The following is a 24,620-nucleotide window of genomic DNA, read 5'->3' on the forward strand; positions in this document are numbered from 1 at the left end:
GTTTTTTTATTTGAGCAACTAAGTAGATTTAATGAAGTAGGTAAGAGTGGGGAGGACGGTTTCAGGGGAGGAGAAGTCAAGAAGACTGTTTCAGACATTCAGCTTAAATTGGCCACCAGAATCTGCAGCTGGGAATTGTGGTGCACCCCTGTAATCCCAGCTCTGTGAGAGGCTGAGGCAGGAGGATAGCAAGCTTGAGCCAAGCCTACCGGGCAACTTTGCAAGACCTTGTCTCAAGATAAAAATAAAAAATAAAAAGGACTCTGGATTCAGACTCTAATACAAAAAAAAAGCTGGAGACATGGACTAGGAAGAAGAATGTCAAGTTTCCAATCTTACATAATTACAGGGGGGAAAAGGCATCCAAATAAAAACGAAATAAAACAAAAAGCTTGTCTAAGGGCCGGGGATTTAGCTCAGTGGTTTCGCCACCTGCTGCGCTAGCGGCAAGGACCCAAGTTTGATCCCCAGTACCAAAAAAAAAGAGCTTGTCTAATTCTGTAAGTATTGGATATCTCACTCAAGACTAAGAAGAGTTAAATCAGTGTCTCGTGAGTAAATTTAGCCCTTTTCCTACACATGACTATTAATTATTACAAAGCATATGAATTCATTGTCACTGAGTAAGTGTGCCTCCAAGTATTCTGTACTTGCACAGGAGAGGGTTATCCATTTAGGACAAAAGAATTCCTTTCCTCTCCCATACGATGAATTTTTAGAGCATAAAACAAATTGCATGCTATTTTTTAACCTAGAAATAAAAACACACATAAAAAAAAAACCCTCTTTTTGAGTCTGGCTTGATGTTTTGGCTCAAGTGAAAAGCTGTCTATGAGAACCTGTGGAAACTATGAAACACTGTATGAAACTATGAAGCAGATTTAAGGCATTGGTGTCACTGACATGCATGAACAAGCACCAAGAAATTCTCAAATCTATAATTGGGAAACAATATACACACAAATACAACTGAGTAAAAGTATTTAAAAGATCTCAGAAGGAAAATACAGTATTGCAATATATTACATAGGGTTCCCCTTTTTTCTACTTTTCATACTCGGATTTCAAAATTTCATTTTTAGGTACTGCTAAAATTAAAAATAAGCCCTTTGACCGGGGATTTAGCTCAGTGGTTCCGCTACCTGCCTTGCAAGCGGAAGGATTCGAGTTCGATCTCCGGTACCAAAAAAATTTTAAAAATTAAAAATAAGCCCTTAAAGAAGTTCAGAGCAAATATATTGATTATAAATACTTGGGGAAAAATATGAAATTATTATTAGCAGCTTATGCAAGTTAGCACTTTTACCATTTTAGAGATGAGATTATTTTACAAAACTTAAGTCATAGGTAAATCCACATGACATTCCAAATAAACAACATAAACCAGCATGCATATTTAGAAGTAAGTCTCGGGCCAGGGATTTGGCTTAGTGGTGCCCGTGCCTATCTTGCAAGCGCAAGATCGTGAGTTTGATCCCCGGTACCAAAAAAAAAGAATTAAGTTTCTAGTTTTTGAAAGACCTCACTATATGAACTAAGTCTACGGAGCTCCAAATTTCTGAATCTGGGAAGAATATCTTAGACTTATTTTAATTTGATAGAATAGCCTTTGGGGGAGATCTTAGTATCAGGATAAATGTACTCTCTTGGAAAGTAAGTCTGTTGAGAGCTGCAAGACAATGCAAAGCCTATTAATTCTGCAGAACCTAAGAGACGTCCTGGAAACATAGGTATATCTCAGGATGTTATTTTAGTCTTAAAATACATTCGGCAGTACTATTTTGAATTTTCAAAATACCTACGTTCCAAATCAATTACCTCTGGCAATTAAGTGTATAACTACTTTTTTTAAAAGGTAAGAGCAGTAGGCTCTTTTTGTTTTTAATTTAAAAAAAATTTTTTTTCGGTACCAGGTATTGAACTCAAGACCTTGTGCTTGCAAGGCAGGTACAGCGCCACTAAGTTATATCCCCGGCCCTGTTTTTAATTATTGAAATGCAGTATATACTTAATGCGGTAAAAGCAGGAAGAGTAAACAATACAATAAGAATACAATGAATAAAATCTGTCTCTCACTGCGACTGGTTCTCCTTCAGGCTCCAAGGTCCTCTCCTTAAAAAAATCACACTCGAGGGCCGAGGATTTAGCTCGGTGGTTCCGGCGCCTCCCTCGCGAGCACAACGTCCCGATTTCGATCCCCAGTACCAAAAAAAAAAAAAAACCACACTCAAGCATGGTGGCGCACACCTGTGATCCCAGCAACAGGAGACGGAGGGAGGATCACCATGAATTCAAGTCAGCTGTAAGTTCAAGAAGCCTGAACTACGTAGAGAGATCACGTCTTAAAAAAAGAAAAGAAACACACATTCAAAAGCCAAGAGTATAGCACACTTGCCTATCATGCAGGAGTCCCAGGATTCAATCCCCTAATAAGTGGGAGTGGAGATCACATTCAGTATTTGACAGTATCCCTGGGAGATTCCATGCAAATAGATCTATAAATTTCCTTTTTGTTTTATTACTCAAACAGTAAGTATACTCTTCTGAATCATGGTTTTTTACACTTAGTAGTATATCTTATAGGATGCTCCATATCACAAAAGCACTCTTATTCTCTTGAATAGCCACACATTCTCGAGTACATATAATTTAATTACTGTATTTCTTTATTGATACATATTTAGGTTGGTTTCAGTCTTCTGTAATTTCAAACAATGCTGCAACCATTTTGCACATAAAATTTTAAATAGATATGTAAGAAAAAATTCTAGGGGCCGAATTGCTAGATCCAAAGGTTCATACTCTTATTATCTGATGCACAGTACTGAAATGCCTTCTGGACCTATTTTATCAGTTTACATCCTCAACCAAAAGTGTAAAAAAGCTGCTTTTTCATATCCTTCTCATTACAGAATATTTTAAACTGTCTGATCTACCCATCTTCTACATGAAGAACTGATTCACACTTAGTTTTAATTTATATTCCATTTTATATGAATAGAGAGGATTGTCAATTTTAATGTGACTTTTAAAAAAAAAGTAGATATTTGGAAAAAATGGGGCTGTGTTTTCACATTTGAAATTCATTTTCATTTTCTTTTATGTAAACTGTCCATATTCTTCACTTGTGAAGTTATTCCCTTTTCCAATTAATTCTGAAAGCTCTTTATATGTTAAGAAAACCAGACTTTGATTTTCATACAGGTTACAAGTTGTTTCTCCTAGTTTGCCTTTCCATATAGATTTCATACTTTTCCACTATTGAGAAATTTTCTACCCAGCTACTTAAAGTTCTTTATAATTGCTTTTCAGTGGACAGCAGCTTTGCCTTCTGCTTTCTGAAATCTTTCTCTAGTTAACAGTAATGATGATGATGACCACTGCACTGTTCCTGATTTTTCATAGGAATGCTCCCAAGATTTCACCATTAAAGATGATGCTGGCTTAAGCTAGTACATTATTTCTTCAAATTACAGGAACTTTCCTAATACGTAAACATTATAACAATTCATTTGAATATTATTTCTCTATGTTTATTAATCAGTTCCATAGATTTTCTTCCAGTGTGTCAAGAACAGCTTTAGCTGTATCACTTATATGGTTATATGGACATAAGACATAACAGCAATCTTTTACTGTATTTATATTGTGCTACTCAATAAATAACTCATACCTGCTCATTAAAATATTTAATCCATCTGTCAAGGCATAAAAAGGCAAATATCTCACATTACAGACAAGAAAACTGAGTTATGAAGAAATTACAATTCTACGCACCCCTTTCTTCATTGTGGTACTTTTGTGAGTTACAAGTGAAATGCAGAACTTCTGATTCCTGAGCCAGTGTTTAAGGCACAAGAAAGCATCACTACCCCTAGAGAACACAGCAGATGCCCAAAATACAAAGAAAGAAGGCTGCCATCTACCACCGAAGCTTCATAACATTCTCTTCCAGACTCCTGAAAGAACCTCCATGTTGTACTCAAGGATTTAAATATCTGAAATGCATCACCCAGCAGCCAGCAATATAGGTTCATACTCAGTGATACATGATGTTGCCAACATTCCTCAGCCGATTAGAATTCCTTTCAGCTGCAATGGAGGTGCACACAGCTGGAATTGCAGAGCGGGACACAGCATCAGACACACTGATTGTACGTTGCTTAAGCCTTGTTTAAAACAATAAAAGGTTTTCTCCCTCAATCCAGAAATGTGGAAACAACATTCCACTTGGTTTAAATATTTAAATGGTTTAAATTGCATCTGTAGACACAACAGTAATTCTAACATTTTTAAAAGATGTGCCTGATCCACATGGCTATGTGCTTTTGTTTTTAAAACATAGCTCTCCTTTAACTAGAAAGGCCTTAAGGACTTTAGTCAGCCAGAGAGAGAGCTAGGGTCTAGAGTACAGTGGACAACAAGCAAATTTAAGTTGAGGGCTTTCTCTCTTTTTTTTTTTTTTGGTACTGGGGAATCAAACGCAGGTCCTTGCAGTGAAACCACTGAGCTAAATGCCCAGCCCTAGGGCTTTCTCTTGATAAGACTCGCTTAGAAAAGTAACGAGTAGTTTAAGTTGTTCAGTAACAAAAACAGCTATCTTAAATTCTTTAGTTGTTTAACAACACTTAACCTTCAAAATAGTTTTGAAATTACAAAAATTTAGTCCAAGTAAGAGAATACCACAATTAGGCTTTCACAACCAGCCAAAGCACTATGAAAGTATTTCATCCATCTGAGTTTTTGGGCCACTTAATGAAACGCACAATTTGGCTATTTGAACTTTTAACCAGTATGCACAAGTGTGTTACGAAACAGCCAGTTTAGTTAGCTGGATCACCAGGCTAATATTGAAATGAATCTATCTAATCTATCTCTACCCCCCCCACAACCCCATGAAAAATACTTCATAAGTACCTTCAGAAACTCAACTGAATCAAGAAAATAAAGTTTTATACAAGAAAAGGAAAAATCCAACGCTTGGAAACAACTTTCGTGGTTGTAAAAATTGGATCTTTGAACTCTGACAAACTTGGAGTAAAAAAATTCTAGTTTAATGGATCACAACTACTTTCACTATACAACTACAAATAAAGTACATGAAAGATATCTGAAGTCCTGTACTAAATTTGAAGTGGATCCTAAAAAAAAAAAAGCCATGAAAACAGAGATGTAGAGCATGGCTAAAACGTGAGCATTTATTCCATGTTATGACAGTTATTGAAATAAAAGTTCTACTTGCCTTAATAAGTAGGATTCTTTGTTGATAGAAACTGAAGTCAGCACCCTTAACAATTTCCTTCATTTTTCCTAACAGAAACTACTGCATATGGAATCAATTATGTCACAGAATTGTTACTGATCAACTGAAACTCTTATCACCTTTGACTATTTCGCTCCAAGATACATCATCCAAATGCCAAAACCCAAGATGCCCTTACATCACATGTGCCCCAAATTTTAAAATAGCCACACATCTCCATATGCTATCAAGACAGGTCTCTTTCCCCCTTTACGTGGAATTAGAATTTCTCTCTTTACAATACACAGTCACGCTCCAAAACACAAAACACCCAAGCAGATCTCAGAATTTCAAGACATAAAAGCAACAAAAAAACTTAGGCATTTCGTATTTGGACTAACTGGTTAACATCAGAATAAAATTTAATTTTCTTCAAGAGCACTGTAGAACCCTTAGAGCTTAAAATTCCATTCTTTTACCCAAAATGGCCTATCTGGGATTCATTTCTGTACCACACAAGAACATTTTTGCAAATTTTGCTTAAATCTTATTTCTTTTTTTTTTCCTGGTACCAGGGATTGAACAGGGCACCACTGAGCTAAATCCCTGACCCCTTAATTTTTTTTTTTTGGTGTTCAGTTTTGAACTCAGGACCTTGTGCTTAGAAGGCAGACGGCGGAACCAATGAGCTAAATCCCCAGCCCAGTCCCTTAAATTTTAAATCAAAATGTTTCCAGAAGTGTTTGATCTGCCAATGAACTCTAAGATATCTGCAAGATAGTGCTCTTTAACAAAGACCATTTGATTTTTGGACATCTTATGTTCCCCTAAACCTAATGAAACCACTAAAGAACTATTTTCCTACTAAAATGCCACAAAGACATTTACTAGGATATTTTAAATATAAAGACTCAGACAGCTGGAGGTTTAGCTCAGTGGTGCCACTGCGCCTATCTTGCAAGCACAAGGTCCTGAGTTCAATTCTCATGCCTAAAAAAAAAAAAAAATTAAAAAAAAAATCTCAGACATTCTTCCACTATTCAGACCAGGATTTCCAAAGCAGTTCAACATACTAGCCAACAGTTTTAAAAAAGAGGGGGGGCCTAGGGGAAGAAAAAAACCCATTAATGTAATCAATACACAAAATTAATGTTTGGCATAAATCTACACAAGTGCCAGTTGTGGTGGTACACGCCTGTAATCCCAACACTCAGGAGGCTAAGGCAGGAGGATCGCCACAAGTTTGAGGTCAGCCTGGGCTACATAGTGAGTTCAAGCCAGCCTGAACTACACAGTGAGACTCCGTCTCAAAAATACAACCAATGACCAAACAATAACCAAAAACAACAACCACCCCGCCCCCCCCAAAAAAATTGGGCCGGGAATTTAGCTCAGTGGTTCCACTGCCTGCCTTGCAACCACAAGGTCCCGAGTTTGATCCCCGGAACCAAAAAAAAATCTACACAAGCACTGCACTTTAATACAAATTTCGGAATACTGCATCAAGAGTTGAGAACATCACATGTTCGGAAACTATCCACACCCAAAAGTAATGTGAAATAAGTGGGTAGTCAAATTGACATATCCTGTGAGGAGGATCAAGGAGTGTTAAATAATGGCGTTGAAATCTCATTTGATATACAAGGAAACTGAGACCTGGAAAGATTAAATAATTTGTTCCAGATCATGCAATTAATGATAGATCTGACCAATCTAAGCCTCCTAAACTAAATCTAATTCTCTAGTCACCCCAAATACAATAGTGAACCACACAACTCTAAATGTTCTTTAATAACTCAAAGGTCTTCATTGTCTTTGTATTGCATTATGCTGTGTGGTAGTCATTGGCTAGTTACAGTATCCTTATTTTTTAAGTCATTTTTTCAAATACCAAACATGAAAATAAACTCTGAAACCTGTAACAGAAGTATTAAACTTCTGAAAGATTGTTATCCATGAATTAAAATTTCCTTTAACAACCATAAAGATGAAACCAAACCTAACTCATCTTTTTTTTTTTTTTTGGTATCGGGGATCGAACTTGGGACCTTGTGCTTGCGAGGCAGGCAGCAGAACCACTGAGCTAAATCCCCAGCTAGCCTAACTCATCTTTAACAAACTATTTAGTTCCAATGTCTCCACATACTTTTTCAGTGGACAACCAGCATAAGGCATACACAATTGCCCTAAGCTTCCATCCTGCCATAAGGATGATCACACTCACAGATCCTCTCAGACCATTAGTAACACCTACTAGGGGAAAGGGAACAGGTGTTTCAGAAAGAACACTCATCACCTGAGCTCTCCATAGCAAAGGCCACCCCAAAACTAAAGCATTTCTGCATCTATAATACCTGTATTAACAGACTAAGCCCTCCCTTTCATTAGGAAAAGGCCCAGACAAGCCAACTAAGGAAATATATTGACACACACAAAACATAAATCATATTCCTTGTAAAGCATTAATCTTATTTCTAATAAAACTCCCCAAATCAGTTATCTCTGCTTTAACAAGAAAACTGAAACCAAATGTGATGTCAACTAAAGATTACACGGTAAATCAGAACCAAATTATCAATAAATATTACAAGTACTATAATGTCAAAAAATGAGGCTTTTACTCTAACCACAAAAAATAACTGTATACACAGTGTCTAGTGAGAAATGTTTCCTCTCCCTGATGTAAAGTAGTGTTTCTCCAAAAGCAAAGATCCTGAAGATAACTTTCACTTTTCAAAACCAAGGTCTGGGTTTAAGTCCAAATCGTTATCTAATATGTTTATACCAAAAAAAAATTTTTCTCTTAAAAAATGGGCCAGACAAGGGCCGGAATGTAGCTCAGTGGCCCCACGCCTGCATGGCAAGCTCAAGGTCCTGAGTTCGATCCCCACCACCGGGGAAAAAAAAAAAGAAAAAAAAAAAACCCAACAAAAAGAGCCATGCAACAACCACAGACTTTCAAAGCAAATTTTGATTTGAAAAATATTACCTATTGTTATCATGGATTTTATCTATGATTTTATTATGGCCTATGCATCTGCAATAAAATGTTCACTCTGTCTCTGACAAGATCCCGACTTTGGCGTCCTCACCAGACTTGGTTACTGAGCAGAAAAATCCAGGGGAAAATTCCTGACCGGCATTACTCTCAACTTTTTCTTTTTTCAGAGGTGTAAGTATTCGAGTTTGGAAAGTCCCAGAGCAGAACCGTATGTGCACCACTAAAACCCAGCCTCGGGAGTGAATTTAAGCTGGCAGAGGCCTCGTGGTCGGGGCTGGGGAGAGCGGGAGCGGAAGGTAAGACTGCGGAGAGCAGAGGCTGCCTCAGCGAACAGCTGCCCTCTCCGTCTGGGCTCCAGCCACCCACCGCGCCGCAGGCCCCCGGCGGAGCTTCGCGTTCACCCTGGAAGGTGGCACCACCGAGCCACGCAGGAGAGATGGGCAATTCACTGACGGCTAAGTGAAAGCCATCAAAGAAACCTGCGCTGGTGCAGCTGCCACAGCCCGCAGGGCGTCTAGGGGTGGGGATGGGGGGGCTCGGGCCCAGCAGGGGCTCAAGTGTCCGGGGAGCTGAAGGCCAAGCGCACGAGGACAGTGCAGCGCAGACAGCGGCCTGGCTCTAGGGAGAACGGAAGTGGACGAGACTGGAGTGGTCTGGGCCAGCGGGAGAGAGGAGAACAAGGCTGGGAGACAGTCACTCCCGCAAAGGCTCCGAGAATTCGGGGGAAGGAAAGAATGGGTGGAGGCCGCGAGACTGGGAGAGGCAGGGGAGCGCGGCTGGAAGATAAGCGGGGGCGGGGCTAGGTGGGAGCGGTGGGCGGGGCTCAGGGAAAAGTGAGGGGGCGGGGCGAAAGCAGAGCTGGGGGCGAGGGGAGAACGGAGGGGAGGGGAGAGTAGAGGAGGAACGGGGCGGGGTGGGGGGGACCAGGAGAGAAGCACCGGAGGAAAAGGAGGACCCAGAGCCAGGAAGGCGGGCCCGCAGAGAAGGGAACAGGGTCCCAGCGGGGGAAGTCGGGGGCAGGCTGGGGACGCGGGAGGGAAGGAAGGAAGCGGACGGGAAGCTGTGGAGCAGCACCCGCAGGGAGCAGAGGGGCCGTGGCCGGAGGCGTGGAGGCTGGGGGAGAGGAAGGGAAGCGAGGGCCAGGAGGGAGGGGCACAGATGGGGGTCCGAGAGGGGCGGAGCCTGCGGGGGCGGGGCAGGGAGGGCGGGGCCGGCGGGAATGGCGAGGGGCGCGCGTCGAGGAGGTGGCGGGGTCCCGGGACAGCGCCGGCGGGGGGGCCGCTCCCAGGGCGCCCGGTGGGAGACGGGGTGGGACAGGCAGGGGAGCCGAGGGCGGCGGACCTCCGCCGGCCGTACCTGTCAGGCGGATCTTAATGCTAGAGCCGTTTCTGCGCGTCCCAGGGTTCGACATCTCCCGCCAACGATCCGGCAGCCGCAGATCCAGCGCCGCCGCCGCTCCCCGGCCCGGCCCGGCCCGGCCCCGCCGCCGCCGCCTCAAGGTTACGGCTCCGGGCTGGGCGCCGGGGTCCGAGCCGGGACACGAACTCCGCGGCCCAGGCGTCCGGGCGACAGGCGGTGGGGTTGCCGGGGGGGCGGGAATCGGCGCTCGGTCCGACGTCCCGACCCTCGCTCCAGCCGGCGGAGCCCAGCCGCGAGTCGCCCTGCCGCCGCTTCCAAGTCTCCTCAGAGCCGGACGCCCGCCGACCTCGCCGCTTCCGCTGCCGCCGCCTCCCGGAGTCGCGCGCGCCCGCCGCTGTGCCGACCCGGCCCTGCGCGCGCCCTGCGTGCGCGCGCCCGCGGGCGACGTCAGGCGGGGCGGGCCGCTACGTCGCCCGCCGCCGGCTGGGTGTGCGCGGGGCCTGGAGCCGGAGCGTTGGTGCTCCTCCTCTAGAGCCAGACGGGAAACGGGAAGGGGCTAAAGCGGGGTGCACGGGGCTTTCCCGACCCACAGCCAGCGCGCTGGCGTCTTCGGTCTCGGCCGCCTTCTCCGGGCGAGCCAATTTACAGATGCGGACGCTGAGGGTCAGAGGACGGAATTGCTTTTCCAGGTCTCCAAGCTCCTGTGAAGCTGCAGAAAGGAAGGGTTTTTGACACCGTGGCCTGTCCCTACGTAAAACATCTTGCACAAGAGCATGAGATACCTGTTTTCAATAAAGAGCTTTTACATCCTGCAAATTCAAGGGACGGACAAAGGGACAAAGTCTCTTTGGTGTGACCTGTGCAACTAGTGTGCTCTGTCGACCGGTAACAAAGTTGCCAGAATCACAGGAAGTGCCAAATATGAACAAGGTAAACAAGATGAGCGGGATAAAGTTGAGTGGTAGATACTTGCTATTACACAATCTGCATGTAGTTTAACCAAAGGAAAGCAGCGATAGGACTGGTCTTTTCCTGCTTTCTTCTACATTTCCCTCCCAGAGTAGCAGATAAAAACTAAAAGCAGTGCCTCCTCCAGCAAACAAATTCATCTCTATGGTAACATGTTATAGAGAGGAAATATAACATTAGAGCAGAAAAGTTGGGTTTATCAAACTTATAATTGACCCACGACCTAATTCATTTAATGTACAAGTTCTTGTAGTCCCTTCATTTGGCTGGTGTCCCCAGGAAACTAGGCTCAGGGACACTGAGGCTTTCCTGAGGTCATGGTCTTCAGATTAGAGCTGGCTACCTAGAGCACTTTGACATGCCTGTTTGCTTACCTACCTCAGGCTGAGCCCCGCGAAGAGTTCTTGGTGATTTCAAGGGATCACATCATGGAGCCCCGCCCATCCAAAAGAAGGATAACCTTAGACCAGTGATGGTGAACCTTTTAGAGCTTTCAATGATACAAACAGTCCAGTTAGGCATGCGTACCGTAGTTTCGCCACTTCTGCCCTAGACCATGTCTGTGATCTTTTGCAGCTGAGACTTTAGTGATCCTAGTGAGATTTCCAAGAATTCGAGCAATGTTTAAGCAACAGAGCAGTAGACCTGGAATCCAGCTCTCTTTGCATTTGTAGGGGGTTGTCACAGAGAGGTAAGACCCTGGGTCTGACTCCTTCCAGAGTCTAACATCCTCAAGTATTCTCAACATTCTTCTTAGTCCACTCAGTATTCCTCTTCCTCTTTGTTCCCGGTTTCCCATCCCCAGCTGTTTCTGACCTAGAAATCTTTCATTACTTCACCTCATTGTTTTCTAACCTGCCTAGATATCTAGGCCTCTCTTGTTTCCTCAACCTCTGAGAGAGTTTGCTTCTGGAAGTGACTGAAAGTCATTTCCTTTGTTCATTAACATGTAGTTCCTGTTGTCATTTAACTAGATACTCGGAACAATGTTTCACCACATCCCATAAGGAAGACTTTCCTAATGGAAGCCAACATTTCATTCCGAAAAGATTTGACCACCTACTCCATGGCTAGGGACAATGAACACAAATCAGTCAAAAGGTCATTTAGATGGATGAAATAGACATGAACAGCTGACTGTAATTGTGTACAGAGATTATAGAACACTTTAACCTAAGAGAAACTGAGACATCTCAAAAGCCACAGACGACCTTGATCTAGGGCTTAAAAAGCAGTGTTCAAGTTTGCTGGCCAAAGATATGGGGAAGGGCACGAAAGTGAATGCATTTCCCAGCCCAATTTTTTTTTTGGTACCGGGCAACGAACTCCAGACCTTGCACCTGGCAAGCCACAGAACCACTGAGCTAAATCCCCAGCAGCCCAGTTTTCAATGAATGTGCAGTCACATAGCTGCTATACCTTCTATCCATTCATTTTAGTACACTGAAAATTGTTAAAGACGACAAAAGGTATTTGCCCACTTAAAAATCATCAGCTAGGGATTTAGCTCAGTGGTTCTGCTGCCTACCTCGAAAGCGCAAGGTCCCAAATTCAATCCCCGTTACCAAAAAAAAAAAAAAGGAAATTAAAAAAAAATCATCAGCCATTAGTTTGTTAAGGCTGTGAGCTGGCCCTCATTAACCGTAAGATGTACCTTGATGCATTTTCATTGTGAATCAGATTTGTCAAACACTGTTTTATACAGCTGTCTGGAACAAATAAATATGGAATGTCAAACAGTTCTGCTGAGACAGAGGGGGAGCTCAGTGAGTCTCTTCAAGTGTACTCTGCAATGGCTTGACAAACAGCCATTGCGTTGACCTCGGCTGCTATGTAGGATTTGACAGCTGATTTCCTTCCACCAAATGTATCACTTCCCTATGTCAGTGTTATTGGATATTTGAAACATTTTCCAGAAAAAAATAAAAATCTCTCGTTAGGTCTGACCACAGTAATTCTTAGCCGTTTTTGAATTGCAAATCTCTTTGAGGACCTGACAGAAACTAGGGACCCTTTCCCTCAGAAAAATTCAAATATGCACATACACACCAAATTTTGCATCTGATTTCAATGAGTTTATGATCTCCTGAAATCAATTTGTGAGTCCTATGAAGGGCCCAAAAACCCTAGACTTAAGAACTCTTAAGGACAAATAACATTGGAAATCTCCCAGATGTCTGTGTTCAATACCAAGGATAGGAGTAGCACCCTTTAAAGGTAGCAGGTGGCTAGAAAGGGGGCAGCTGTGACCCACACAGATCCGCACTTGACCCCAGCTTCATCACATCACCCGCTGGTGCTTAAGCAAGTTAATGAAATTCTCCAAGCCTCACTTTGCTCATCTGTAAAATGGAGATAGTAATACTTTCCCTGAAAGTTATTGATGAGGCTTAAACCATAAACGCAGATTTAACAGTCTAATACAGCAGGCCCTCAGTAAATGGTAGTTCTTACTAACACATGTAAAACTCGCAGGGTAGACTTTACTCTGAAACCTACCAGTGCTATTACCCTGAAAAAAATCTTTCAAGATATTTCATGGAGGATCCATAGTGGGTGTGGACAGCTGTAGGAAATGCCTCTTGAGAGCTCATGTCTGTACCTGAGAGGGTGCCTCAGGCCAGCAGCCAGATCAGATTGGCCTTTAAGATCTTTTCCACATCTAGGAGCCAGTCTTCTTTTGCTTTTCACCACACATCAAAAATTTTAAGACAATTGGATGTACAAAATTGAGACTAGTTAGCCACTTGTTCTCTCTTTTAAAATTTGGTTTTGTTTTGTTTTTTTGGTACCGGGGATTGACTTCAGGTCCTTGCGCTTGCGCAGCAGGCGGTGAAACCACTGAGCTAAATCCCCGGCCCTCTCTCTTTTAAAATTTAACTATCAGTTATTTATTTGCAGTACTGGGGATTAAACCCAGGATCTTAACACATGGTAGATAAGCACTCAACCACTGAGCTACATGCCAACCTCTTCATTTATTTCCTTATTCCCAGAGGCCTTTGGAATCTTACTCTACATTACAACCTAAATATTACCAGTATGTAAACCTTACTATATGATTATAATTTATCAGGTTTATTACTTTTCTTTAACTTTCATCATTGTTTATATAAAATAAACACATAAATTTTATTTTGGTAAGACCTACACAAAGTATACATAATCAGACTTAATGGGAGAAATATTTGAGGAACTTTTAGTTCTGCATGGCACAGTAAGAGCAACAAAGTTGTACATTTATATACAACTAACCAAACTAGGAACTAAAAGCATTATGAACAAAGTGTGATGCATTTCACCCTGATAAAAGAGGGGGATCCGGGCTGGGGATTTAGCTCAGTGGTTCTGCCACCTACCTCGCAAGCGCAAGGACTCGAGTTCGATCCCCGGTACCAAAAGAATAAAGGGGGGGGGGGATCTGTGATTTTTTTAAGCTGAAATTTTTATCGAATTAATTCTAGATTCACAGTTATAAAAAATAATATAGAGATCCCTTTCATTATACTTTAGATCAAAAATATCCCCTCAAAGTCTCATATTCAAAAGTGGTGCTGTTAGAAGGTGATTGAGTTACAGCAGCACTATACTCATCAATGGATTAGTGCACTTAGGAGTCTGTAGCTAACTTGCTGCTGGCAGGTGAGGCTTGGTTAGAGATGGGTCAGGGGACGTGACCTAGAAGGATGTAATCTCTTCCCTGGCTCCTTCTTCACTCTCCCTCTTATCCCTCTGCTTCCTGGCTGCCATAAGGTAAGCATGTGTCCTCCACCAGGCCCTTACACCATGCTGTTTCTGTTTTAGAGCCAGCCAGTTTTGAACTGAACCCACTGGAAAACTGTAAGCCAAAGAAACCTCTCAGATATTTTGTCCCAGAAATGGAAAGTGACCAAAAAACTTTCTACTCCTTTCCCAGTTTCTCTCAATGGTAATATTTTGTAAATATGATATCACAACCAGGATGCTGAATTGATGTAATCCAATGATTTATTCATATTCTCATTGTTATGGTTTAGATTTAAAATGTTTCCCCAAAGCCTCACATGTTCAGAGGTGGTGCCTTTGGAAGGTGAGTGGATCATGGGACACTATACTCATCAGGGGATGAATCCATAGTTGAATGTACTGTTAGGTGGGGCCTAGTTGGAAAACGTGGGTCACTAGGGACATGATCTGGAAGAGTATATACTTGTCCCCAGCTCCTGCCTTCTCTTCCTGGTTCCTGGATGCCTTGGGTTGAACAGCTTTCCTCCAGGAAAATAGTGAGGCCCTTGCACCATGATGTTCCTGTCTTGGAGTCCGCCAATCATGGACTGAAACCTCTGAAACCATGACCCTAAATACACCTTTTCTCTGTAAGTGGCAAGGGTCAGGTATTTTATCCTAGTCACAGGAAAGTGACTGATACACCCGCAGTTTTACTTGTAGTATAGTATGTGCACGTGTTTATGTTTCATACAATTTTTTTTGAAAGACTTTTGGAGAATAATGAAAGATTTTTTCTAACCAAGTCTACTTTGAATTTTCTACAGTTTGTTTTTTAATTAATTTTATTGGTACATTTTAGGTGTAGAATATAATGACATTCATTATTGGTAATTTGCACCTTTACATAATCTCTCTCAGTTCTTATTTTTCCCCCTTCCCCTGCCCTCCCTTCAACCCCTCCATCCCTCCCTATTTGCAAAGATTTTGTTCCCATTTTTTCATTTTCTCATATTAAATTCCCTTCTTTCCTTTCCTCTACCCCTCCCACTTTCCTTTCCCCTTTGTCCTTTTTCTTCCTATTTCACATTACCTATTACACCTTTTAGTCCTTATTTACACTTTCAGTTTCTCACACTAGAGAAACTATTCGATATTTAAGCATATCTGTCCTATTTATTTAACTTGAGTATTGCCTAAATGTGCATCCATTTAGCTATAAAGGTCTCTAATTTCTCATTCTTTATGGCTGAGTAGTACTCCATTTTATTAAAAGAAAACCCACATTTTCTTTATCCAGTCTCCACTTGATGGGCACTTGGGTTGCTGCCAAGCTTTAGCTATTACAAACTGTGCTGCTATAAACATGGGTGCACATATATCACTGTGGTATGATTCTTTTAATTCTTTGGGGAAGATACCCAGCAGGGGAATAGCTGGGTCAAATGGGACTTCCAGTCCTAGTTCTTTGACATATCTCCATACTGATTTCCACAGTGGTTGCACCAGTCTACACTCCCACCAGCAGTGGAGCAGGGTTCCTGTTTCCCCACAGCCCCGCCAGCATTTGTTATTGGTTGATTTCATGATAGCAGCCATTCTATCTGGGGTGAGGTGGAATCTCAGCATTGTTTTCATTTGCATCTCTCGAATGATCAGTGATGTTGAACATTTTTTCATATATTTATTTGCTATTTCTACTTCTTTGTCTGAGAAATGTTTGTTCATTTCAGATGCCCATTTTTGGATGGGGTCTTTCAATTTGAGAAGTCTGATTTTTTAAAAAAAGTTCTTTATAGATTCTAGAAAGTAGACCTTTGTCTGAGGGACAACAGGTGAAAATTTTTTCCCACATTGTGGGTTGTCTCTTCACACTGCTGGTGGTTTCTCTTGCTGTGCAGAAGCTTTTTAGTAAGAAGACATCCCACTTAATGATTATGCTAGTTCATGAGCAACTGAGGTTTTGTTCATAAAATCTTTTCCTACACCAGTGTCTTCAAGAGTTCTACCTAACCTCTGTTCCAGCCGGTTCAGTGTTTCTGTTTTAATATGTAGATCTTTAATCCATTTTGAATTTAGTTTAGTGTATGGTGAGAAATACAGGACTAGTTTTAATCTTTGTCAAGTTGAAACCCAATTTTTCCAGCACCATTTACTAAAGAGGCTATCTTTCCTCCAGTAAGGGTGTTTGGCTCCTTTGTCAAAGATGAGGTGACTGTGTCTGGAGTTGTTTATGCATCTTCTAATCTGTTCCACTGGTCCTCAGGTCTGTTTCTTTGCCAGTACCATGCTGTTTTTATCACAGTAGCTTTGTAGTTTAGTTTCAAGTTGGGGGTTGTGATACCCCCTGCCATGTCTCTGTTACCTAGAATTGCTTTTGCTATTCTGGGTCTCTTCTTGTTCCAAATGAATTTTTGGATTGTTACCTCAAGGTCCGTGAAGTATGCTCCTGGAATTTCAATTGGGATTGCATTGAATCTATATAGCAGTTTTGGAAGTATGGCCATTTTCACTATGTTGATTCTTCCTACCCAGGAGCAAGGGATGTACTTCCATTTTCCGATTTCGTCTTCAATCTCTCTTTTCAGAGTGCTGTAGTTTTCAGAGAAGAGGTCCTTGGTTTCTTTTGTTAGGTTGATTCCTAGGTATTTCAGTGTTTTGGATGCTATTGTGAAAGGAAGTATTTGCCCTATTTCTCTCTCAGTAAGTCTGTTGTTCATGTAGAGGAAAACTATTAATTTTTGTGTGTTGACCTTGTATCCAGCTACTTCACTGAATTTGGTTATTAAGTCTAGAAGACTTTTGGTGGCGTTCTTGGGATCTTCTATATAGCATATCATGTCATCTGCAAATAATGACAATTTGACTTCTTCGTTTCTTATCTTTATTCCTTTTGTTTCTTTCTATTGTCTAATTCCTGTGGCTAATGTTTCCAAGACTGTATTGAACAGGAGTGGTGATAATAGACATCCTTGTCTTGTTCCTGATTTTAGTGTTAAGGATTTCAGTTTTTGACCATTTAGTATGATAGTGGCTGTTGGTTTTTCATAGATGGATTTTATCAGTTTGAGGTAGAGACCATCTATTCCAATTTTTTGTAGGGTTTTTATCATAAATGCATGTTGGATTTTGTCAAATGCTTTTTCTGCATCTATGGAGATGATCATATGGTATTTGTCCTTGGCCCTATTGATATAGTGTATTACATTGATTGATTTGCATATATTGAACCATCCCTGCATCCCTGGGATGAATCCCACTTGATCAGGGTGTATGATCTTCTTCTGCATTCTGTTTGGCAGTATCTTATTGAGGATTTTTACATCTATGTTCATTAGTGAGATTGGCCTGTAGTTCTCTTTTTCGGTTGGGTCTTTCTCTGCTTTGGGGATCAAGGTGATGTTTGCTTCCAGGAATGAATTCAGGAGTATTGCTTCCCTTTCAATTTCATTAAGAGTTTAAACAGTAGTGGCAGTAGTTCCTCTCTAAATGTCTTGTAGAATTCATCAGTGAAGCCCTCAGGACCCAAGCTTTTCTTAGTTGGTAAGTTTTTAATTATGTTTTCAATTTCATTGGTTGATATTGGGTTGTTTAGAATTTTTAGGTCTTCTTTGTTCAACTTTGGTAATTCATATGTATCTAGGAATCTGTCCATTTCTTCTATGTTTTCCATCTTATTGGCGTATAGGTTCTGGAAGTAGGTATTGATGGTCCTCTGGATTTCTGCTGGGTCTGTTGTAATTTCACCTTTTTCTTTCCTACTTGCATGGATTTGGGCATTTTCTTTCCTTTTTCTGATAAAGTTGGCTAAGGGTGTGTCAATTTTGTTTATTGTTTCAAAGAACCAACTCTTGGCTTCATTGATTTTTTTGTATCCTTCTGTTAGTCTCCATTGCATTGATTTCTCCTCTGATCTTTATAATTTCCTCCCTTGTGTGAGCTTTGGGTTTGTCCTGCTCTTCTTTTTCTAGAAGCTTGAGGTTCACCATCAGGTTGTTTAATAGGGCTCGCTCTGTTTTCCTAATATGCGTATTCACTGCTATGAATTTCCCTTGTAAGACTGCTTTCATTATGTCCCATAGATTCTCATATGTTGTATTGGCATTGTCATTTAATTGTAGGAGCTGTTTGATTTCTTCTTTAATTTCCTGTGTGACCCATTGGTTATTCAGAAGTGTGTTGTTCAATTTCCATGTGTTTATGAAATTCTTGCAGTTTCTTTTGCTATTGATCTCCAATTTCAGTGCACTATGCTCTGATAATATACAGGGATAACTTCAGTTCCTTTGTACTTACTTAAACATGTTCTGTGAGCAAGTGTGTGGTCTATTTTGGAGAATGACCCATGTGCAGCTGAAAAGAATGTGTATTCTGATTTTTTCCCTTAATTTTATTGGTACATTTTAGGTATAAAATATATTTATATTCATCTTTGGGATCTTGTGCCATTACATGAGTATCTTGGTTCTTATTTTTCCCCCTTCCCCTGCCCTCCCTTCACCCCTTCCACCCTTCCCTATTGCAAAGACTTTGTTTCCATAGTTTTCCTTTTCTCATATTTTTTCTTTTCCCTTTTTTCCCTTTCCCTACCCCTCCCACTTCCCCTGCTCCTTTAGACCTTTTCTTCCTATTACACAATATCAATTATACATTTTTAAATTACAAGATCAAAATGTAGAGAACATTACCACAGATTTTACAGAATTTAAAAGGATATAGAAAGCATAATACAAAAATTTTTTTGAAATAAATTTGACAACATCTAAGAAGTACCTTGGAAGACAAATTAATGAAACTGACTCTGGAGTAAATATAAAATTTGAATAGCATCTACTAAAGAAAGTATATTCCTAGCTTGGAAATTACCTATATGACAACAACAGGCTCATATACATTTCAGCTGATAAATTATATCAAACATTTAAAGCAGAAGAAAGAAGGAACACTTCTCCCCTCATTTTAGGAAATCAACATTGTGCTAATACTCAAACTGGATAAAGATAATAGAAGAGAAAAGTATGAATATAGATAAAAATTTGTTTAACAAAACAAGCTATTAGAAGTCAGATCTGGCAGTAGGTAGAAAGTGGTTTTATTACAGGGATGGCAGTGTTGGTTCAGCATTGGAAGATCCACCCCTGAAAGTCATCATTTTAACAGAGGAAAGGAAAAAGCCATATGATCCTGTCAGTAGTTGCAGAAAAAGTATTGGACTAAATTCTACAGCTGTTCATGGTAAAAGCTATCAGGAGACTAGAAGCAGAACAGAACCTGCTCAACAGATCAAAGACATGTACTCCATACTTCCAGCAAAAACGCCTTATATGAATGGAGAAGATACAATGCTTTCTCCTTAAGGTGGGGAACAAGGGCAGATGTGCCTACTCTTCATCTGTCCATTAAACTTTGAAACCTAGGCCCAAACCAAAATAGTCTGTCAATAAAAAGAAACAATTAGCTGGGATTTAGCTCAATGGTTTTGCTGCCTGCTGTGCAACCTCAAGGACCCAAGCTCAATCTCCAGTACCAAAAAAAAAAACCAAAACCTCTTTTGCAAAAGAAACAATTAGCATAGGATTGGCAAGGTAGAAGTAAAATCTTTTTATGTAGATGAAATGATCATCTACAGAGAAAATACTAAGAAATCTCTAGGAGCCCCTAGAACTTGCATTTGAATTTAGCAGGATTAGAAAACACAAGGTATATATAAAAATTCAGGTCTGTGTATAATTTCTATAAATGAAGAATTGGATATTGAAATTTAAAAGTTACGTAGGAGTACAAAGGACCTAGGAAAGTCAAAAGAAAAAAAACAATGTTGGAAGACATTTATTACCTAATTTTAAGACTTCCTCTAAAGCTACAGTAATCAAGGCAGTGTTGGCATAAGGAAAGACAAAGATCATTGGAATAAAACAGAGAGTCTAGAAATAGAACCACACATATATGGTCCACTGAGTTTTGAAAGATTATTTAACATTAACATTTTATAGAACATAAACTCAACTCAAGAGCAGAGGAAAAGATAGTGTTTTCAGCAAATGGTACTAGAACACCTGTTATCCATATGTAAAAAATTAACCTCAACCATTTATTTCCATACATAAAAATAACTTAAAAGGATCTATGAACCTAAATATGAAAGACTAAAACTATAAAACTTTAAGAAGAAATTATAAGGGAAAATGTTCATGAATTTAGGGTAGACAGGAATTTCCTAGGATACAAAAAACATGATGGATAAAAGAAATTGATAAATGAGATTCCCTCAAAATTTAGAACTTTAAATGACATTGTTAAGAAAATGAAAAGTAGTCCTTAAAGAGACCATATTTATAATACATATAACCTAAGAACAGAATATATAAAGAGCTCTTACAGCTCATTAATAGACAACCCAATTAAAAAGTAGACACAAGAAGATGATAAATAGCCAGTACAGCACAAGGAAAGGTGTGCAGCACTAGAATCAGAAAAATACTAATCAGTAGAATAACAAGATCGTATTATATACTCATTAGAGAGATGAAGTTAAAAGTTTTAAAAGAACAAATGTCAGCTTAGGTGTGAACCAGTTAGAACTTTCTAATACTGCTAATGTGAATGTAAAATGATAAAACCATTTTGGAAAACAATATAGAAATTTCTGGTATCACTGTTAAGAAACAACAGTTCTGTTCTTAAGTTTTTACTTAAGAGGAATGTAAACACATGTTCACAATAGATTTGTACAGACAAGCTGACAATCCCTTTTCTGAAATTCTTGGGACCAGAAGTGGTTCAGATTTCGGTTTGAAATCCACTTGATCTCCAAAGAGGATAGCTATTCCTGCTTTTTTTTTTGAGTTCCTGGCACATGGAGTACTGTTTTCCACCCTTTAACTTTCAGTCTATGAGTTTGTTTCGGGGTTTGTTTTTTTTTGGTACCAGGGATCAAACTCGGGTCCTTGTGCTTATGGTGCAAGTGGGGGAACCACTGAGTTAAATCCCCGGCTATGAGTTTCTTTTTGAATTAGATGTGTTTCTTGTATGCAGCATATTGTTGGATCTTGCTTCTTGACCCATTCTGCCAGTTTATTGCTTTTGACTGGTGAATTCAGACCATTAACATTGATGGTTCTAACTGATACGTATGGACTTATCCTTGTCATGACTTTTTCTTTTTGTTGGATTCTCCTCCTTTGCATTTAATTTCTTGTCATGCCCAATGGATTCATTCTGCTGGGCTTCCTGGTGTTGTGATCCTTCTTTTCTTTTCCTAGGATTCTGTCTAAAATTTTTTGGAGTGCTGGTTTGGTATTTATGAAGTTCCCAAGGTGCTCTTTGTCATGAAAGTATCTTATTTCTCCATCAATTTTGAAAGATAGTTTTGCAGGGTACATCAGTCTGGGTTGGAGGCTATTGTCCTTTAGGGCTTGAAATACATCACTCCAAGCTCTTCTTGCCTTGAGGGTTTGTATTGAGAAGTCTGCTGTGATTCTGATGGGCTTTTCTTTGTATGCGATTTGTTTCTTTTCTCTAACTGCTTGGAGAATTTTGTTCTTCTGTTGGGTTTCTGGAATCTTAACTGTTATATGCCTATATGTAGTTGTTTTTTGATCACAGCTAGTTGGAGTCCTATGTGCCTCACTTATTTGTATATGAAGTTCTTTTCCCCTGCTTGGGAAGTTTTCTGCCATCACTTCTGTGAACAGTGTTTTTATGTCATCTGCACGCTCTCCTGTTTTTTCATTGACTCCAATCGTCTTATGTTATTCTTCTTTGCATTGTCTAGCAGCTGCTGGATTGATTTCTCGTGGCCCCTTACAATTTTAAAACAATTTTTCTTTTCCTGGTCACTAATTGCAATCTTATCTTCTATATCTGAAATTCTGTCCTCAGATTGGTTCATTCTGCTATGTAGACTTTCAGTGGAGTTTTTAATCTCCTGGAAATCTGTATCTGTTTTATGGAATCCATTTGTTTTGCCCATTTATTTGGTGCCATGGGACCCCAATGATTCCTGTAAAACTCTGACATCTAATTCCCTCATCTATAAAATAGAGACAACACCAACATCATACTGTTATGATAAGCATTAAGGCATTGGTATGGTTTTTATCTAAAATGTCACCTCAAATTCTCATGTGGCGGTGCCTCTGGAAGGTGACTGGATCACAAGGGTGCTCTATGCATCAGTGCATTAATCTGGGTGTGCCCTGGAAGGGTGTACTTTCCTCCTGCTCTTTCTTGCTCTCAGCTTCCTGGCTGCAGCCCCTCTGCTGCAGTTTCTGTCTTGGAGCCAGCTGACCATGGACAGTAACCATGAGCCAAAATAAACCTCTCGTCCTTTAAGTTGCTAGTGTTGGGCTTTCTGTCCCAGAGATGAGGCATAGAATATGGTGCCTGTGAATGTACTTGCAAAGGAATCATTTAAATGATAGTTCCTGATCTCAGAGCATTTGTACCTAAAACTGCAAGATTCCAGAGAGGGAGAGAGATCTGTTTTCTTCCACACATTTACTCAACTGAATGCATACAATGTGATAAGAACATTATGAAAAATAAAAGTTTCCATAACTTTTAATAACTATTCAGTGTTATTCCCTTTCCTCCCTCTGCTTCCCCTCAAACCATATTTATTTATTTGTTTGTTTGTTTATTTATTTATTTTTTGTACCAGGGATTGAACTCAGGACCTTGCGCTTGCAAGGCAGGTGGTGGAACCACTGAGCTAAATCCCAGGCCCTAAACCATTTTCTTTTTGTGACAGGTTTCACTACATATTTCAGGCTGGTTCTGAAGTCATTATGTAGCCCGGCCTGGCCTCAAACTCATGGCAGTCCTCCTGCCTCAGCCTCCTGAGTGTATATATATATATGCTATAATTTTTTGATTCACCAATTTAAGACTGTTGCTTTCCCATTATGAAAGGCATGAAGTAACTAAGATTTCTCTTCTGCTTCCTCCATTTTTATAGTTATAATTTTCATTTCTTCTATGTCTACTTTTGAATAATAGGTTGAACACTGTTTTTCTCTTCTACCAATTTGTAACCTGTCCTCCCTCCTTGTTAGACATAGATGTTGGTACCCACATTTCTTCATTCCCATTTTCATCTTTTGTCATTTGAATTTGGACAGTGTCAAGGATGACAGCATTCATATTGACTTCTGTATGCAGAGCTGACTTCCTTGTTTTGTCTGTTGGTTCTATGAGTTGGTCATTTTAGAATCAAGATCAAAATCACAACACATTTTGGTTTGCTTCCCATTTGGACCATGAATTTCTTACATGAATTTTTTCCCTTCTTCTTCATTTTCTTTTTTCTCCCCTGCCCCCAGTAGTGACCTTCATACTCCCCTATTTTTTGTTTTGAGACAGGATCTCACTAAATTGCTAAGTTGCCCAGGCTGGACTTGAACTTATCCTTCTGCTTCAGCCTCCTAAAGTGCAGGGATTACAGGTGTGGGCTACTACACGTGGCTTTCCTGTTGTCTCTAATTGCCTTATTTGCTTCTTACTAATGGAAAATATTTTCTTCATTATATCACTTATGTCATCTAGCTTATTATCCATTCTATTGACTATTGGCTTGGAATCTATTTCATTCTTGTTGATTGACATTCTTGGAACTCTGCTTTTCAGCTCTAATTATGGGAAAAGTGGCTTTCCTCGATTGTTGCACAACTCTTATCCTGGGGATTGCTTTTCAATGGACACCTGTATTTTATGTTTCTTTCTTGTTTAGGCAGTGAAGTGGGAACATTAGAAAGGTAACTGTGCTCTTCTAATGCTAGCTCTCAAATGCAAGCTCAAAACAGAACCACCTGCAGGGCTTGTTAAGACACAGGCTGCTGGGCCCCATCTCTGGGTTTCTGATGTACTAAGTTGGAGGTGGGGTCTGGGAAGTTGCATTTCCAATATTTGCATTTCTCATGTCATGCTGCTGAAGCCATTGTTCTGCTGACCATGCTTTTGAGAACCGCTGGGTGCATATAGTAGGGTTTCCTCCAACTCTGTCCCATAACTTACAAAATATTTAGTGCTAAACAATGATTCAAGGTCTTACTTGTGATTTCCTTTGGTTTGTTGATTTCCTTCGTTATTATTGTTTATGCACTGTAGATGAGATCCGATGAATTCAAGAGCTTTTCATCTATTTCTCTGATCATAAAATCTGGAAGGAGTAGTCAACCAGAAGCCTGGACAATCCCCAGTACTGCAAAAAAAACAAAAACAAAAACAAAAAAAAAAGAAGCCTAGACATCTCTGCTTATTTATAATACAACTGTCATGTCTGAATTTTAAAAATAAGGTTATTATATTCTTAATGATGTCTTAATTATTTTTATGAGGATAATC

The 24,620-nt window shown here is 40.3% G+C and overlaps 1 protein-coding gene across 4 annotated transcripts in view; it reads right to left on the reverse strand.

Annotated features, from left to right (window-relative positions):
- Smurf1 (SMAD specific E3 ubiquitin protein ligase 1) overlaps window positions 1–9,979 on the reverse strand; it is a 129,909-nt gene extending 119,930 nt beyond the window's left edge. For 2 of the 4 annotated variants that reach the window (XM_021254789.2, XM_021254787.2), the window contains exon 1: window positions 9,600–9,974. In XM_021254789.2, the coding sequence (XP_021110448.1) occupies window positions 9,600–9,654 (55 nt within the window). In that variant the 5' untranslated portion in view covers window positions 9,655–9,974. Of the gene's footprint in view, window positions 1–9,599 lie in introns of all 4 variants that reach the window. The other 2 variants (XM_004840492.4, XM_004840493.4) reach the window with 2 other exon arrangements.
- Between the last annotated feature and the right edge of the window lie 14,641 nt (window positions 9,980–24,620).

Source organism: Heterocephalus glaber, unplaced genomic scaffold (assembly GCF_053883595.1).
Source record: "Heterocephalus glaber isolate CG9 unplaced genomic scaffold, H.glaber_assembly_v1.0 deba00001610, whole genome shotgun sequence".
Classification (NCBI taxonomy): Eukaryota; Metazoa; Chordata; class Mammalia; order Rodentia; family Bathyergidae; genus Heterocephalus; species Heterocephalus glaber.